The sequence below is a fragment of the Myotis daubentonii genome, chromosome 14, assembly GCF_963259705.1.
Source record: "Myotis daubentonii chromosome 14, mMyoDau2.1, whole genome shotgun sequence".
Classification (NCBI taxonomy): domain Eukaryota; kingdom Metazoa; phylum Chordata; class Mammalia; order Chiroptera; family Vespertilionidae; genus Myotis; species Myotis daubentonii.
In genome coordinates, this window is record NC_081853.1 from 49,200,549 (window position 1) to 49,218,118 (window position 17,570).

The 17,570-nt window shown below is 42.4% G+C and overlaps 1 protein-coding gene across 3 annotated transcripts in view; it reads left to right on the top strand.

The window, feature by feature from the left end:
• The window catches only part of STAC (SH3 and cysteine rich domain), a 98,488-nt gene extending 81,721 nt beyond the window's left edge, over positions 1 to 16,767 (top strand). For 2 of the 3 annotated variants that reach the window (XM_059664234.1, XM_059664235.1), the window contains exons 9-11: positions 4,831 to 4,882; positions 4,999 to 5,136; positions 15,366 to 16,767. In XM_059664234.1, the coding sequence (XP_059520217.1) occupies positions 4,831 to 4,882; positions 4,999 to 5,136; positions 15,366 to 15,464 (289 nt within the window). In that variant the 3' untranslated portion in view covers positions 15,465 to 16,767. Of the gene's footprint in view, positions 1 to 4,830; positions 4,883 to 4,998; positions 5,137 to 13,950; positions 13,998 to 15,365 lie in introns of all 3 variants that reach the window. The other variant, XM_059664236.1, reaches the window with a different exon arrangement.
• The last annotated feature ends 803 nt before the right edge of the window (positions 16,768 to 17,570 follow it).

The following is a 17,570-nucleotide window of genomic DNA, read 5'->3' on the forward strand; positions in this document are numbered from 1 at the left end:
CTGTAAGCTTCATTTGGGGTTCTTTTTGCCTAATGAACGGGAAGGGGTGAGAAATATTAAAGATCTCTCCAAGTGCCTGCAGAGAAAATAGGGCAGTTCTGATGAGTTCTCACAAGGCTTGAGTAGAACAAGAGGCAGCCTGGCCTAGTGGTGCTAGAAATGGACTCAACCCCTGCCTACTAGTGTGAAGTCTCCCTACACCTTCTGTCTCGTGTGACAACGCAATATGTCATGCCCACTTCACTCAGTGAACATCGCTGTCGCCCTCCAGGCTCTTGAGCTGTCCTCCTCAATCTGTTCAGACTCTTTACTGTAATCAGCCCCTGGGTGGTGGGCCCCCAGGCCTTCCCACACCTCTGTGGTCACTACCTAAAGCAGAGGGGCAAGAGGTAAGAGGGATGTAAAGAGAGGAAGAAGCTTTTCTGAAACTCTGAATCACCTCAAAGATTAGTGTCTAAAGTCACTTAAGACAAGGGAGTTCAAAGGCCATTTCACTAGTCAACTATTCCTGCCAAAATCTAAAAGGACACTCAATTAAAAAGTAGTAATCACTAGATCTTCTAATTTCCAAATGAAAAATTACATTTTAGGAAGAAATTAGAATTTGTAAATCCTTATTGTGTATCAGTCACAGTGCTAAAGACTTCCACATATGCACCCTCATTTAATCCACACAATGACTTTGCAAAGTAAATATAGCTCATTAACTATTTGTTGTGCATAGTATGTAATTATATAAACATAATTGAGGTAGCTGAGTCTTTTAAAGGCATATTTTGTTTTGTTTAGAGGGTAAATTTCACATTTGTTTGTGCCCCCAGCATAGTTCTCTTTCAGCAATCACACTTATAAACTAGAGGCCCGGTGCACGGATTTGAGCACATGTGGGGTCCCTCGGCCTGGCCTGCACCCTCTCACAATCCGGGACTTCTTGGCGGATGTCGGATACCAAGTTTTGGCCTGATCCTCAAAGGCCCAATCCAGGCAGGAGGGAGCCCAATCCTGTGCGTTGAACATCTGTCCCCTGTGGCCAGTGTGCGTCATAGGGACCAGTCAACCAGTCATTCGGTCATTCAGTTGTTCAGTCGTTTGGTCATTCAGTCGCTTAGTATATATTACCAGTTTACATTTCATTCCCCTTTAAGATTACCAACATCTTAAGGGCAGTAACTATGTCTTATCAACAATAATAGCCACCATCTATTGGAGGCTTATCTAAATGTGCTTTACAAATATTACCTCACTTAATTATCAAAAGTATTGAGGAGATAGGTACTATTATTATCTTCATTTTACAGATAAGAAAACTGATTCTTAGACAAATCTTTTCATCTCTGTACACGCAGTGCACATCCAAAGCCTAACCTGTCATGAGCATTCAATAAATACTTGTCATATAATTTCCTTCAGCCCAATAGGCAGAGATAGCAGGATAAAGGAAGATAATATCCTTTGTATTCCAAAATATGCAGTCTATCCAAAACAATAGAAAAGCACAGAAGGCCCAGAGCAGCCTGCCTTGTACTTGTGCATGGGACGACAACCAACCAACTGACCACACTCACCAGGGCTGGATTTAGTTCTTTGATGGCAAGGCATAGCACCCCACACCACGGGAAGGAGAAGAGAACTGGTTTGGGAAGGGCTGCCAAAAGGGCCACATGGGCTAGCACCTTGGAATCAGGTAACAGCAGGCTGGAGCTGTAGGGCCAGTACTTCGGGTAAGCTAGGTTTCCCAGGCTACCTGTGAATTAGCTCATTTGAATAAGTTCACAGGTTCCAAGGCACAAAAGCAGTAACTAGTTGTCTGGTATGTGGCCCTGGAGCAATTCGGGCTGGGGCTGGTGCCTAGTGGCTGGAGTTTGTGAGCTTGAAGGGAATTGGTTGGGATGTTGACTTAATCGGCTCTTAAGGGAAACTCTCTAGTCTCTACCCAGAGTTTCAAAACTGGGTCAAGACACATTTAAAAAATAAATGTAAAACATTATATGACACAAAGTGGTTTTATTTTGCATGCCTACTCAGACCCATCGCCTGGAGCCCAGTGGAAAAGGATTCTGAGTGCAGGCTCAGCAGGGAGCATCCTGAGATGGATGGGTGAGGCAAGGTAGGAGTATGGGCAGCACAACTCCCACAGCTGACCCAGATGCAGAGAGCTGCCATCTTGGATTCCAGGGCTGCCCTAGAGCAAGAGCCTCCCTACAGTGAAAAAGAGGCATTAGCTGTCTTCACCAGATGACTAGAGCAGGGGCTGATCGCAGGCATCTACTCATTCTTTATGACTGCATCCGGTTCATTTTTTTCATTGCCCTTAAGACCATTTGCAATTATGTATGCACATTCTATACTTATTATTTATATATTTATTAAGTGTTTCACTATATATTTGCGTGTTTATTATTCATCTTCTCACTAGAATATTAGCTCCAGTGGGGACTTACTTGATTCACCAGAGTATAGCCCGTGCCTAGTAAAACGGCTCTTTCAGAGTTGGCATTCTAGAATATTTGTTGAACGAGTCGATGAATAAAAATAAATGAAACAGCCCTAGCTGGTTTAGCTCAGTGGATAGAGCATCGTCGGCCTGCGAACTGAAAGGTCCCATGTTCGATTCTGGTCAAGGGCACATGCCCAGGTTGTAGGTTCGATCCCCAGTGGGGGACTTGCAGGAGGCAGCCAATCTATGATTCTCTCTGATCATGGATGTTTCTATCTCTCTCTCCCTCTTCCTTCCTCTCTGAAATCAATAAAAATATATTTTAAAAAATAAAATAAATGAAACAATAAATGGATGGATGTAACTCTCCTTACTCACCAAGCAATTCATTTTTATTCTGGTGGAGTTCTTTTTAAGGAAAAAACAATCCCCATTACAGTGTCAGGAGTATGTCTGGTATTTCTCATAAAATTATAGCTTGTATCCAGGGAGTGCCTTATTCGTGTTTAGTTAACATGGCTCATGCACACAGGGGCAGCCCACCTCTGGGCACAGAGAGGCTCTAGCTAGACTAGAAAAATAAAGGTTGGATTTAGCAGGATCCTCTTCCACCCTTAGGAAAGGTGCCCCCTCCAACCTCCAGTTTTATTTTCTACTTACAATTTCTACCAAACCATCAGCAATGTCTTTGAAGTTGATACTAACACATGGTTTCTCAGGTTATTAGGTTAAATAAAATCTGCTGGAGCTAGAAAGATTTTTCTGCATCGACTTTCATCCTTGCTGCTTAATTAAATCCCTCACCTGGGAAAAGAGTAATTTTCAGCCATCTTGCGTTCTGTGGCATCAGCATGAAACTGTGACTTTTGAAATACCAAAATGCCAGTTGTGTTTAATGTTTCAGGGGCAACAGCCTGTTCTATTTGGAATCCCCTACAGAGATAGATATTAACTGATGATTGAAAATGACAGCAGAGGAGATTGAATCAGAAGAGCAAAATGAGCACACAAATCTACTTCCCCTCTTTCTACAATTCCTAAAAATGTCAGAAAATATATTTTTTTAAAAGAGTACATCCATACCAGTAGTAGGAAACAAGAAATAATGCTATCAGAGGCCCAAAAATGGGAGTTTCCTGGCAGCCTAGGATATAGAATTGAGTTGAAAACAATGAAGATGCCAGAGACCAAGGAATGCTCAGGGGGAAAAGAAACAACTTTAAATGTAAGAGCACAAAGAGACACTGAACTCAGCAAATTTACTGAAGAGCATGAGTTGTCTCTGGTGGCTTATATCTTCACCCTAACCTGCGTTCTTGCCCTTTGTCATGAGACTTTGCAATTCCTCTTACCACAGAGGTGGTACCTATTACCCCATCCCTTGAGTGTGGAATGGCCTCATGACTTGCTTTGCCCCATAGAAATGACAAAGCATAGAGGGAAGTAAAACATACATCCACACACATGCAGATGTGACAATCAAACAAGAAGTGGCAAATCACCACCACATCAACAAAAACATGTAAGTCTTCGGTTAAACTCAAGTAATTCTTGATGAATGACGTAGTGTGTATGCGCACGCACACGTCTAGAACAAAATTCCAAATTATGCCAACATAAAAGGTGGCAGGCCAGGAAAGTAGAGCTAAGCAAAAGTATAATAGGTTTTAAGAAGGTGCTGAGAAAATATAATGACTAATTTTAGATGTCACTAGTAAACAAAAGAAAAATCAAAATACATACACTAGTACCTACTCACATATAAATGTAAGTGTATGGGAAGGATCTAGGACAGCCGTGGGCAAACTACGGCCCGCCGGATCCGGCCCGTTTGAAATGAATAAAACTAAAAAAAAACAGACCGTACCCTTTTATGTAATGATGTTCACTTTGAATTTATATTAGTTCACACAAACACTCCATCCACGCTTTTGTTCCGGCCCTCCGGTCCAGTTTAAGAACCCATTGTGGCCCTCGAGTCAAAAAGTTTGCCCACCCCTGATCTAGGAGGAAACACAGGAAACCATTGACAGTGGTCACCTTTGGGCAATGCAAGGAGATTGTAGGGCAGAATATGAAGGTCAACTTGCACCTTGAAACTTATCAACATCCAAATTTTGGAGTTTTTAACGATGCAAATATGATTATTTTTGTATAAAAAAAAAGCTAAGAATTATTTTTTAATACAGCTATAAAATTTTACTTGCTTTCAATATGTAACAAAGCTATTTTCATGAGTGGGAAGAACTGGTAAAAGTCATGTTTACTTTGTTCCTGTGTATTTTAGGATCATTTGTATCAATGAAAATGTTGCTTCCAACTTCTAAGTAGCATTTTTTTGTTGTTTGATCCCCTTCTGCTTTCTCACCCAACTCATTCACTTTGCATTCTAGACCAGGAGACATGATCACTCTTCTAGAAGACTCCAATGAAGACTGGTGGAAAGTACGTATTTCTCTTTCTTTAAAAAAAAGTAAATAAAAGAATCATTTGGTTACTGTCACTGCAATGAATGCTATAATTACAATGAATTGTGGATGCATGTCTCCTTTTCCTTTCAGGGGAAAATTCAAGACAGAATTGGCTTCTTTCCAGCCAACTTTGTTCAGAGAGTACAACAGAATGAGAAGATTTTCAGATGTATTAGAACCTTCATTGGGTGTAAGGAACAGGGGCAGATCACACTGAAAGAGAATCAGGTGAGTAATATTGAGTCTGACCAAAATAGAGTAACAGCCATGTACAAATCTGAATAAGCAGGTCATATTCCAAGTCTTCACCTTGAGAAAAGATATACTCACTCCAACCATATGAGTGCAGTAGGATCTAAACATGCAAAACCAAAATGTTAGGAAGCTGAGTTGGTGGTGTCTGTCCACAAGAGGAAATGTACATAACGTCATGGCAACAGGATGAGGACGTCTGGTCCCCATGCTTTTCTCTGAGGATCACTAGTCTCTGATGTGGGCAGCTACTCGAGTTTGGGCTCTGTGCTGGTCTCCATTAATGTGTGGTTCACTTTTCATGGTCTCTTGGGGATATTTTGCTGTTACTTGGGGCTGTGTCGCATAGTTCACTGCATTTGCTTTCAGTCACAAAGACCCCCTCGTAAGTCTCCTTGTGCAGATTCCAAGCCTCTGCCTGCTCCCTGGAAACCATGACACTCCCTAACCAGGGACTGTCTCAGGCCCAGGCCCTGGATATCGCCCTACATCGAATGTAGAGATGAATGTGGGGTTCACTGTGATGACGTCGATTTCCTGAAAAGTGAGGCAGGAACCCCCTGTACCTGTATGACTTCAGCCTCCTTGCTTCATGCTCCCCCATTCCCTCCTGGAATGTCGACAGAGACAAAGAGACAAGACAGGCACAGCTGAGCCCTCTGTCCAGCAGAGAGAGGCTTTCCTCCTGCCCCCTCTCCTCTGACTGCAACTCCCCTCATGCCATGTCCTGTGTCCTCACTATAGACTGAAATAGTATGTGCAGGCCTTCGTGTTTGCTCTTGATGTATTTGGGGATACTTTCAGAAATTAGACATGAGAAATTTATTTTCTCTCTCTTAATAAAGTCTCATTAGAATCAAGACCCAGATCCCGCTCATCACTCTCCCAAGGTAAACCAAAAGGGAGAAGTGAAAATGGGGCCTGATGCGGTGTTTTGATTATTGGAAACAGTGAATCTGAGGGGACTTCGGGGCCTGAAAGTCATTTGCACCACAGCCCCACCACTGCCACCCAGGCCCGTCTGAATCTCAGGACCCCACAGCACCAGGTGGCCCATAGAGAACGATGGGTCAGGAAGGAGTGTGGGAAAACTGGCATAGGAAACAAGGTAGCCCGATGCCTCCCAGAGGGACCAGAAAGGAGAAGCCTTAAGAGATAATGATAGACACCCTGGGACATTTCCAATCAGACCATCTCCCTTTGCAGAACTGAGGACAGACCTAAGAGAGGGGATCGAAACCTTCAAATACTGTGTCACCATTTTAAATGATGGTTTGATAAACAGCCAAGGAGTAAGTGAAGTATTAATGATACAAGGGTGGTGAAAAAGTTAGACAAACACGAAGGGAAAGAGAAAACATTGGAAGGTTTGTTTAAGGGTTTTTCCTTTGCATTTAAATTACTTTCATGGCCGAAACCGATTTGGCTCAGTGGATGGAGCGTCGGCCTGCGGACTGAGGGGTCCCAGGTTCGATTCCGGTCAAGGGCATGTACCTGGGTTGCGGGCACATCCCCAGTAGGAGATGTGCAGGAGGCAGCTGATCGATGTTTCTCTCTCATCGATGTTTCTAACTCTCTATCTCTCTCCCTTCCTCTCTGTAAAAAATCAATAAAATATATTAAAAAAAATAAATTACTTTCATGGAGTAAAGGTTTAAAAACTAACTTTTAAAAGAAGCAAAGTTAAAAATACTCTATCTTATCTTCTGAATCTAATGATGTAAAAGTACACAGGGTTGCTGTGATTTTTCTGGCCCTCAGTTTTGCACATGCTCAGGCCACACACACACACACACACACACACACACACACACACCACATCCCACCATTATTGCATCTAATTGCAGTAGTTGTTGCTGATAGAAATGCAACATTCCATGGTTGAATGGCAATCTGTGGGGTTGGGTAGGGCATACCACCCAGCCTCTTCACTTAGACACTAGAGGCCCGATGCACGAAATTCATGCAAGAGTAGGCCTTCCTTCCCCCGGCTGCCGGCCAGCTTCCCTCCTGCACCCGGGACCCAGGCTTTTCTCGCAGCCCCAGCTTCGTCCAGAAGGACGTCTGATCTAATTAGCATATTACACTTTTATTATTATAGATGTTTAAGACACAACACAGCTTTCAGCCTGAACCTAGAACCACATAGATCTGCCTGTAATTCTGTAGGAAAGTAACATAACCCCTGATAGGTGCCCAGCCTGGTGTTTCTTAAGGTGTGGTCTTTGGACCATCTGACTCAGAATCACCTGGCAGCTTGCTGAATATGCAGATTCCTGACTCCACTCTCGACCTGTTGAAGCAAAACCTTTCAGGGTAAAAGGCAGAGAATCAGTCTCTTTTACAGACTCCCCAAGTGTTCTGATCAAAGTTAATGGTTGAGAATCCTGTTGAAGCAAAACCTTTCAGGGTAAAAGGCAGAGAATCAGTCTCTTTTACAGACTCCCCAAGTGTTCTGATCAAAGTTAATGGTTGAGAATGACCTTCACTTTTATTGCCTCATTTTAAGTCCTGTTATAGCTCTGTGAGAACTGGAGGCATTTTTATTTCCAATTACATACTGATCAACAAAAGCCACTGAGGTCTCTTTATCGCTACACAAATTCTCTATTTTCAAAGTTTGTCAGTGTGTCAACCAATTTCAGGGTCAGCCACTTGAAAGAAAATTTACATTTTTTTTTTTTTTTTATTGCTTAAAGTATTACAAAGGGTATTACATATGTATCCATTTTATCCCCCCGCCCTAGACAGTCCCATAGCCTCCCCTATCACCCAGTGTCTTATGTCCATTGGTTATGCTTATATGCATGCATACAAGTCCTTTAGTTGATCTCTTACCCCCCTACCTCCTGCCCCCCAACCCTCCCCGGCCTTCCCGCTGCAGTTTGACAATCTGTTTGAGGCAGCTCTGCCTCTGTATCTATTATTGTTCAAAAGTTTATAATGGTCTCTATTGTCCATGAATGAGTGAGATCATGTGGTATTTTTCCTTTATTGACGAAAATTTACATTTTTAAAAAATATGTTTTTATTGATTTTTAGAGAGAGAGGAAGAGAAATAAAGATAGAGCTAGAAACATCCATGAGAGAGAAACATCATCTTGCACGTCCCCTACCGGGGATGGATCCAGCAGCCCGCATATGTGCCCTGACTGGCAATGGAACTGCAACCGCTTGGTTCCTGGGTTGACACTCAACCACTGAGCCACACTGGCTGGGCGAAAATTTACATTTTACAAATCTGTTATTGAGAAAAAACTTAAATTGGTCTGCACTTTAGTATCCTAAATTATTTTAGCTATAAAATTTCAAAGCCTGCTTGTTAATGGAGGTGAGTACAATGTAGTAACAAGAACATGGATTCCAGTGTCACACCAAAATGGATCCCTATTCTATGTGGTTTTGGCAGAGTCACCTGTGAATATCAACATTCCCATCTGTACAATGGGTATAGTAGCATCTCCCTCCTGACTTGCAGTGACGGTTAAATGTTATCACCTGTATAAAGTCCCAGCACAGTGCCTGACCAGGGTGGAAGCTTAGTAAAGTCATTTCCTTTCCTGCCATCATCACTCAGAGTTAAGCCTAAATGGGGAATTCATCTGCAGTGGCCAATGTCGCCTAAAATTACCTATTAAGCATCCAAAAATAGCCAGTATGATATTTATAGCCCTAAAAATATAAAGAGACAAAAACTCATTAGCAGAGAAATAGAAGAAATTTGATTCTGAAAATAAATGCATCTCTGATTAAATCATGTTTCTGCCTCTGGGGTAAATTTGTCTCAAAGTCATTATATTATTTTTTTAAAAAGCCTCTGTTTCCAAATAGAATTAAGTTACCCTTTTGTTGTGAACACAACTAGAGTCTGCCATGACATGAGTATGTTTTCTTCATTTTTGAAATTTTAAAAGTATCCTTATTAAACCAACTTTAAGCACCATAAACGTATTTTTAGTTCATTCCACAGCCTGTCATCCCTATAAAACTGTTTTCATTGATTCTTTGTGTTCTATAAAGCTTTATATAAATAAAAATATTTTAGATTATAAAACTAGACTGCATTTATTGTGGAGAAAAACTGGAAAAGTATAAAGAAAAAATCAAGATCCCAAGTAATTCACCCGATCTACTATTATTAACATAAGCACTTTGGTATATTTCCTACCAAACTTTTCTTCTAATTTATATTCTGATATTATATTCTATTTAGTTCCCAACTAATTTTTTAAACTTAGTCACTAAATGTTTATGCAAACACAGTTGTTGTTTTTTTACAAATTGTATAACAAACATGTCATATAAATCAGAAGTTGATAAATCCATTGATCAAATCTGGCCTGGCTTTTAAATAAAGTTTATTAGGACCAAGTTTATTAAAACATAGCCTCATGCATATATGTAATCTGTTACTGCTTTCACACTACAATGGTTGAGTTGGGTCATTGCAACAGAGACAATATGGCCTGAAAAGCCTAAAACATTTACTATTTGGTCCTTTACAGAAAAAGTTAGCCAACCCCTAATCTAGGTGTACAAGTATTCAAGTATTCTCCTATTGTTGTATATTTAGAGTTTTTATTTGTTTAACTGTTATTGATAACTACAGTAAACATCCTTAAACCTAAATCTTTCTTCGTACCTCTGATTACTTCCTAAGGATATACTTTAGAGCTTATAGGAAAACATATAAAAGATTTTTACAATTCTTGATACATTCTACAAAACTGCCTCTAAAAAGGTTGGGCTGATTTATACCCACATCAACTGTTTATGAGAATATTCAGGTCACCACATCCTTGCCAGAATTGAACATTAGTATTTTTATATCACTTGGTAGATGAATAATATTTCATGTTGATCTGCATTTCCAGGATAGTTAGAGAGATTGAAATGTTATCACATATGTATTAGGCATTATATTTCTTTTACAGAATAATCGATTTGAGTACTTTACCTATTTTCTTGCACTATTGAAAAAGTTTCCTGTCTTTCAAGAATATTTACAAGTGGTTTACCACATGTGGCCAGCATTTTCTTATTTATCATTCGGCCTTTAATCTTAATGCTTCTCCCTTCAGAAACTTAGTAATTCTTTGATTGAACCATCTCCACTTTATCATATTTCCCTTCAAGTGTTAATCTCTGTATCGCTTTCTACTTTATCACTCTCCACTTCTTCCTAAGAGAACATTTCAAGAGACCTGCTTCACTTTAATTTTCTGAAGTTTCAATTCAGTCCTTCATTGCTTCTCACACAGATTTTAATTTAGTGATCATTTCCTTGTAGTGTTTTCTTCTCAATTAGCCCCCTTTCTTCTGCAACCTGTTCTCTTTACATCTCCTTACATCATTCTTAACCTCAAGAGATTCTTTCCTTAAAACATCGAGGCTAAGTCTTCCTTCAACCTACTCTACCCACTTATTCTTTCAGACATATGCACATATTTTCTGCAATATTTTCTTATGTTTCATAGTAACAGCCTTGATCCATTTATCTTGTGGTAAGCGGAACAACAGCCTCATGTCCTAATCCTGAAAACTTTGAGCATGTTGCCTTAGCATGGCAAGAAGGACTTGCAAATGTGGTTAACTTTAGGATCTTGAGCTGGGAAATTATCCTGTATTATCTAGATGAGCCCACTGTAACCACAGGAGTCCTTATGAGAGGAGGACAGGAGGGTCAGAGTCAGATAAGTAGACATGGCAATGGAAGCAGAGGTCAGAGAGAGAAATTGGAAAAAGTTATGCTGCTAGCCTTGAAGATGGAAGAAGGGGCCAGGAGCCAAGGCATATGGGTGGCCTCGAATAGCCAAGGGGAAGGAAACAGATTCTTTCTTACAGCCTCCCAAAGAAATGCAGCCCTATTGACACCTTGATTTTAGGACTTCTGATCTCCAGAACTGCAAGAAAATAAATGTGTTCTATTAAGTCACCAAATTTATTACAGCAGCCATAGGAAACTAATGCAAACGGGACTTTGCAGGTAGATTAAGGTTATGGGCCTGTGATGGGCAATATCTTAGATTGTTTTGGTTGGCCAAATCTAATCACTTGCACCCTTAACAGCAGTGACATGTATCTGACTAGAGTCAGAGATGCCGAAAAAGAGAGCCAAAGAGAGATGAAATCAGAGATTAAGTGTAAAAAGGACTCAACCCACCCATACTGGATTCAAAGATGTAGCACTAAGCCACAAGGTAGGGAATACAGGTGGCATTTGAAGTTGACAGTCAGCAAGAAAGCAGGCACCTCAGTCCTGCAACCCCACGGAACTGAATTTGGCAACAACCTAAGTGAGCCTGAAATTGGATTCTCTCCTAGAGAAACAGAAAGGAAAGAAAAGAATAGGGCCCCGTTGACTTCTGGATTTTGGCCTTGTGAAACCCAGAGCAGAGAAAACTAGCCAAGCCCACCAGACAGCAGACCTACAGAACTGTGAGATAATAAATTATGCCGTTTAAAGCCACTAAGTTTGTAGTAATTTGTTACAACCATAGCAAACTAATATACATCTTGAGTTACAAAACTCAAATTGAGTCAAGCTCAGAAGGTATATTTTATTCGTATAATAAGAGATCTGGATTCAGGGAACTTCTTGGATTCCATGGTCAAGCTTCAGATTTTTCTACCTTTATGCTCTGCCAGTGTTGTGATATTAACCACCTCCCCTCGTGGCCATAGATAGCTGCAGCCACTCCAAGCATCCCTTCCAGATGAGGAGAGAGATTTTCTTCCTAATCCATCTCTTTTAAGAGGAAAACACACTTTCCCATCCTGGTTCATTGGCTGGAGCCACTAAGAGAAACACTAGCCAGGGGAGTAGAAGCAGACTTGCACCAATTAGGATTTGCCTGAATCATGTTGCAGAGATAAAGACAACAGAATAAAAGTCGGAACTCGGCTGTGTGGGAAAAGAGCAGAAATTACTGTAGATGTCAACCAACAGCCTCAAGCCATTTACTTCTCCTAGAACAAGGAGTGATTGGTGCAGAGCTGAGGTTTCCCAGTGGAAAAGATGAGTGGATCGGTGTGGGTTCAGCTCAGGGTCCACTCAAGTGACTTCAGGTCGACTCAGTTGGAGGAGCAGGTAATTATGCATGACTCATACTGACTTCCGGCACCTGAGAAGCATTTATCTAATGTTGGTCTGCTAGGTTGAGTTAGGATTTGCTTCTTTCGCCATTGCTTTTCCCCCCAACATTCTGAACTCCTGGAGTACATAAAAACCACTTTCAGCTTTGTCTGTTACCCCCATAGTCTTTCTGTCTCCATTCCCACCCACTGTGTTTTATTTGTTGGGACCTTAACTCCCAGGAGACACTTGTGCCACCTTTATCTAATTTGCCCTACTTCCTGTCATTTCCTTTTCTAAGAGGTCCATAGTTTCTAATAAATGTAGAAAGGAAAACATTGATTCGGAGGAGTAGAGTTCCTAATAATAGAGAAATGGCTGCCCAGTTTTCAGCTCTGGGCAGCTGCTGAATCTGTGAGCCTGAGACTGACCTTGGAGGAGGAGGTCTCTTTTAGGCTGGTAGATTTATCCTTGACACAGCAGCACAACTTACTTCAGTCATCAACTGAGTTCAGCACCAAAGGTCTTAAAGAAATTCCAATCAGCTTCTTATTGACCGTCAGTCTTGGCATTTAGTGTTATGACCCTTCTTCTCTACCTTCAACCCTGTATCTTTTCATAGGTATTTTGAGGGGAGGACTCAATCCAAGAGTGCCAGGCAAAAAAAAATCTTTTTAAATAAAATGATTGCTCATCTATGAGTGGCAATCATTTTAATGTTAATGAGTTTGGAGACATGCAGGGGACAACCTTAAATGGTATTAAGTACATGTGATCCCAGAAGACTTCGGGATTTTAACCAGATAGGGCCAAATGGGGAGCCAAAATAGGCACTTGACCATTATGCAACAGAATTTGAGGCAACAGAGGAGAAGAAGCAGAGGGCCAGGGAGTGAGTCAGCAAGCAGATATCAAGTTGAGATAAGAGTGTGGAAAATCCAGCCCACCCCATTGTCTTTAAGAAGTAGGGGGAGTGAGAACAGGTGAGTGGTAGAGCTACAAATGCACCAACTGGAGCAGAAGCATGGATGACCGGTGTTAACGTAGTAGTAATAATATAGACTAAGAGGCCAAAGAGTGAATGCTAAGTGTTGAAGATTAATTATGAAGCTGAATTTGCACCCCAGCAAAGAGTCTAGGCTCTGGGGCATGAGATCAGGGAAGAAATGAGGTAAATCTTTAAGATAGAAAATGATAACTTGTATTTGTTTTATATTAGAAAGGCAAAGTCTCCGAGGGATGCTGCGGGCTGGCTATAGCTGCGCTTGGTAGCTAGCTAAGCACTGGGCTGGCTGAAGATGGAATACTGAGTATGTGAGGTGCCTCTGCTCTGTATATGCTGCGCCCACCTTGGTGTTGAGATGCCCAGCTTACCACAGCTACACATGATGCAGCAAAGTCAAGTCCACACCATTGTCAACGAGCCAAGTGGACAGGTCAGGATAGGTCAGCAGTGGGAAGGAAACTGGTTCAGCCTTTGGAAGTCTTTGGCTGTAAAGGGGGAGGGGATATGGAGAGAGGAAGGAAGGAAGAGAATGAACAAGGAGACACAGAAGGATGACAACAGGTAGCAAAAGAAATAGAGGGGAGAGGGAAGGAATGGAAAAAGAACTGCTTTAAATCAATCTGACCCTCTCTTTCTCCACTTAAAATCCTTTAACACCCGACTGTTGACTGATGCCAACGTTCACTTTTGCCTTTTCCCCATGCTGCAGAGTCCTGATTTTTGTTTTCTTGTCCATCTGTATCTTCTCTGACTCAGGTAAATCCTAACTGAACTGACTGAATGGGTCCTGTTCTCCTTCCTGGTGATTATGTTGGTGGTTGTCTTGTGACCCAGGTCCAGTCAGTGAGATTGGTCAGAAGGTCAGCTAAGGGACTTAGCAGGCTTAGCATGGCTGCATGTCCCCACATGCCTGGCCCTGGCGGCCTCTCTGGCTTTGTCTCACACCATTCGCCACCTCCATCTCTGGCTGCATTGTTCTAGCTAGTCATTCCAAGGTGCCACAAACTTACCCGCTAGGTTAGATCAGATTGCCATGTATTTTCACATCAGCACCTTTTTCTTTACTCATTAATCATTCAAAAATATTAGTTACTTAAGCTGTCAGTCAAGTTTTACGAAGTGTTGTTCACTGGATGATCAGTGACTAACACAGGCATGGTCCTTGCACTCAACATGCACGAAATTACTCAATGAAATGTCTTTCTTCCCAGTTCTGCTCAATAAACAATATGAGAGCAGGAGTCTGTCTTCACTAATTTCCAAGCTTCTGGAATGGTATCTAGCACATAGTAGGTTCCCAATAAAAATTTGTTGAATGAATGCAGAAAGCAGGAAATAAGACAGGTTCCTTAGACAATTGAGGGATCTCTGACGTGGCCTAATGAGTTAAATATTTGCTAGGATAATAAGCTATCCAGCTTGTCTGGGACCGAGGCATTTTCCAGGATATGGGACGTCCAGTGCTAAAATTGAGAAAGTCCCGGGCAAACCAAAACAAGTTTGTCACCCTATTTGTGACCCTTCAACCCAAAGGAGCTCCTCTGGTTCTCCCTCAGCTCCCACCCCTTTCTACTCACAATTAATCTTCTGAGCTGGTCTTTCCATTCCACCTCTAAATGAAAGGAAATGTTCCTAGCTCTGCCACTGCTTCCTAAAATGGTAGATTCTCAAGCTTTTCTTGATCCTCATTCATCAAGCTGAATCTCAGAAAGTATTCAATCCCTGGACTAGTTCCAAACCCAGGGTTCTGCCTAATTTAAAAAAAAATTATTGTTTTGAGAGAGAGAGAGGCAGAACAAGAGAGAGAGAAAAAAAATTAGAGAAAAACATCTATTGTTGTTCCACCTATTTATGCATTCATTGGTTGATTCTTAGATATGCCCTGACCAGGGATCCGAACCTGCAACCTTGGCATATCAGAACAATGCTCTACCCAACTGAGCTGCCTGGCCAGGGCTGCCTAATGTTTTATCAAACCTTTTCTCACAGAGCCACAACTTCCCGCCCTCACACTGCTCTCTCTTTTCCAATTCAATGCCCCTCTGACCTCAGTCAGCAGTGATTCCAGTGTAGGTTCTAGCTTCTTTCTTGTTGACACTTGTTTCCTCTTTCCTTGGCACTCAGATCTGCCTGACTTCTGAAGAAGAACAGGACGGCTTCATCAGAGTCCTCAGTGGAAAGAAGAGAGGCCTTGTCCCCCTGGATGTCCTAGAAAATGTCTGATTGCGGGCCCCTCCTCCTTTTGCAGTAGGCAAGCCCTGCTGCGATGCCTCATCTCACACTGTGTCAACCCAGAGGAGCTGTCACAATGACCCGGCCACCCAGGAAACAGGGAGACCAGACTCAAGGATCTGAGACTGTGGAGTATCAGCCACAAGACAGAGTGTCCATTGCGCAGCATATCCTGGCTGCCCAAGGTGGGGATGAGGCCGAGAAAGCCACTGGCAAAGCTGAGGTCCCTACCTGGTGGCAGTAGCAGGACAGCAAACCACAGCTGTTCCCTAGGACCCAACTCCCTCCCTGCCCATGTGGTGTAAGTTAACCCACTGAAGTGTACTCCAGTTTGCAGTGTGGCCCCAGTGTGAGGTTCAGGTCCATGTAGTCAAGTGTGATTCGGATTCCAGACCTTTGTCCTCAATACCAACCAATGAGCACCATCACATTTGAGACCCCTAGCAGTCCCTCTGCAGAGCACCAGGAAGTCCCACTTCCTAGCTCCCAACATTCCAGGGCTCCCCAGGACCCCTCACTTAGTGGTTGTGCTGTCTCTTCTGGGTCCTAGAGGTGTGCATTACATGTGAGAGCCAAGTTGATGTGTCACCAACTACAAAGTCCTGACCTGCTCAAAGATGGCTGACGGGCAGTCTCCCCTGCTGCTCTAGGGACCGACAGGTGACAGAGCAGGACAGGAGGCCTAAACTCAAAGGGCAGAGTGGGGATAGAGTAGGGAAAGGGGCCCTTATTTATTGAAGATTATACAGCCCTTTCAGTAATGAAGTCCTTTCCCCAAGGAGATGGAGCTGGGGAAGAGAATGTGGCAGAAAGCTTTCTCCATGCAGAGCTTCACTTTCATTGTATGTCTTCTGTGTTAGGGGAACATTTCCCATCATGCCATTTTGTGGGACTCCCGCTTGGAGGGCTGAGTCTACCTTACAAAGGACCAGAAACATGGAAGAGATCCAATAGCATCTTAGGAGAAAATTAGCCAAGTTGGAATCCATTCTTCTTTAGGGCAGTATATTCTACCCTAGCAGAGGGCAAATGGAAAAGAATCCTGAGTCCTTCAGCCTCTGAACACAGAGGAAGGTGGGGCCTATTTAGCATCAACTAGGGGAGTCTCTGTTACTCTGTACTTGTACTAATGTTTACAAGAATGCAATATACTGTGATGCCTTCCTCCTCATTCCAACGTGCATCCTATTCCTCTTTAATATGGTTAAGCTTCACAATGACCTTGGAATCAATGTCAGTTTGATGTATTTTGGTGCAGAGCAATAAAGCATTAGAACAATTGGTTTTAAAAAGACTTAAGTGGCTGCATCCTGTGCATGTAAGCATCATCGGGAAACCAAAGCTTCATCCGTCTCCATGTACTTCTTTTGTTACTGCTCAGCATGAAGTTGGGAGAGGAAATTGGGTGGCTGCTGGTTTCACAGTACTTTGGATGCCTTACTCTTGTTTTCAAGCCAGCCCCCCTCTCTGATACAACATGTAAAACCGAGTGTATAGAGTTGGGAGGGTTCTTTGAGAGCCAGGGTGGATAATATGACTGCCGTTCTGTAACATAGAATGCCAGGTACCAATGCTCTTTGCCTCTAATTCAATATTCCATTTAATAAAAACAAACACGTTGGCTGGAAGGAGCATAGAAAACATGTGTCCTGATCTCTTCTTTCTGGTAGAATATCCACTGAAGCCCTTTGGTAAGGGGGTGTCACATCCTATGCAAATTTGCATTTAAAAGTCAGTTTGGCCCGGCCAGCATGGCTCAGTGGTTGAGCATTGACCTATAATCCAGGAGGTCACGATTCGATTTCCAGTCGGGGCATATGCCTGCATTTCAGGCTCCATCCCCAGTGTGGAGCATGCAGGAGGCAGTCAATCAATGATTCTCTCTCATCGTTGATGTTTCTCTCTCCCTCTCCCTCTTCCTTCCTCTTTGAAGTCAATAGAAAATATATTTAAAATAAAATAAAATGAAAAGTCAGTTTGTCCTTTGAAGAGGAGGCTGTGATAGGCAGCCTCCAAAGTGGTCCCCCGATGAACAATCCCTGCCCCCTGGCAGTGTTGCCTTTGTGTAGCCCACGGCCACACTGAGTCAGGGCTGGT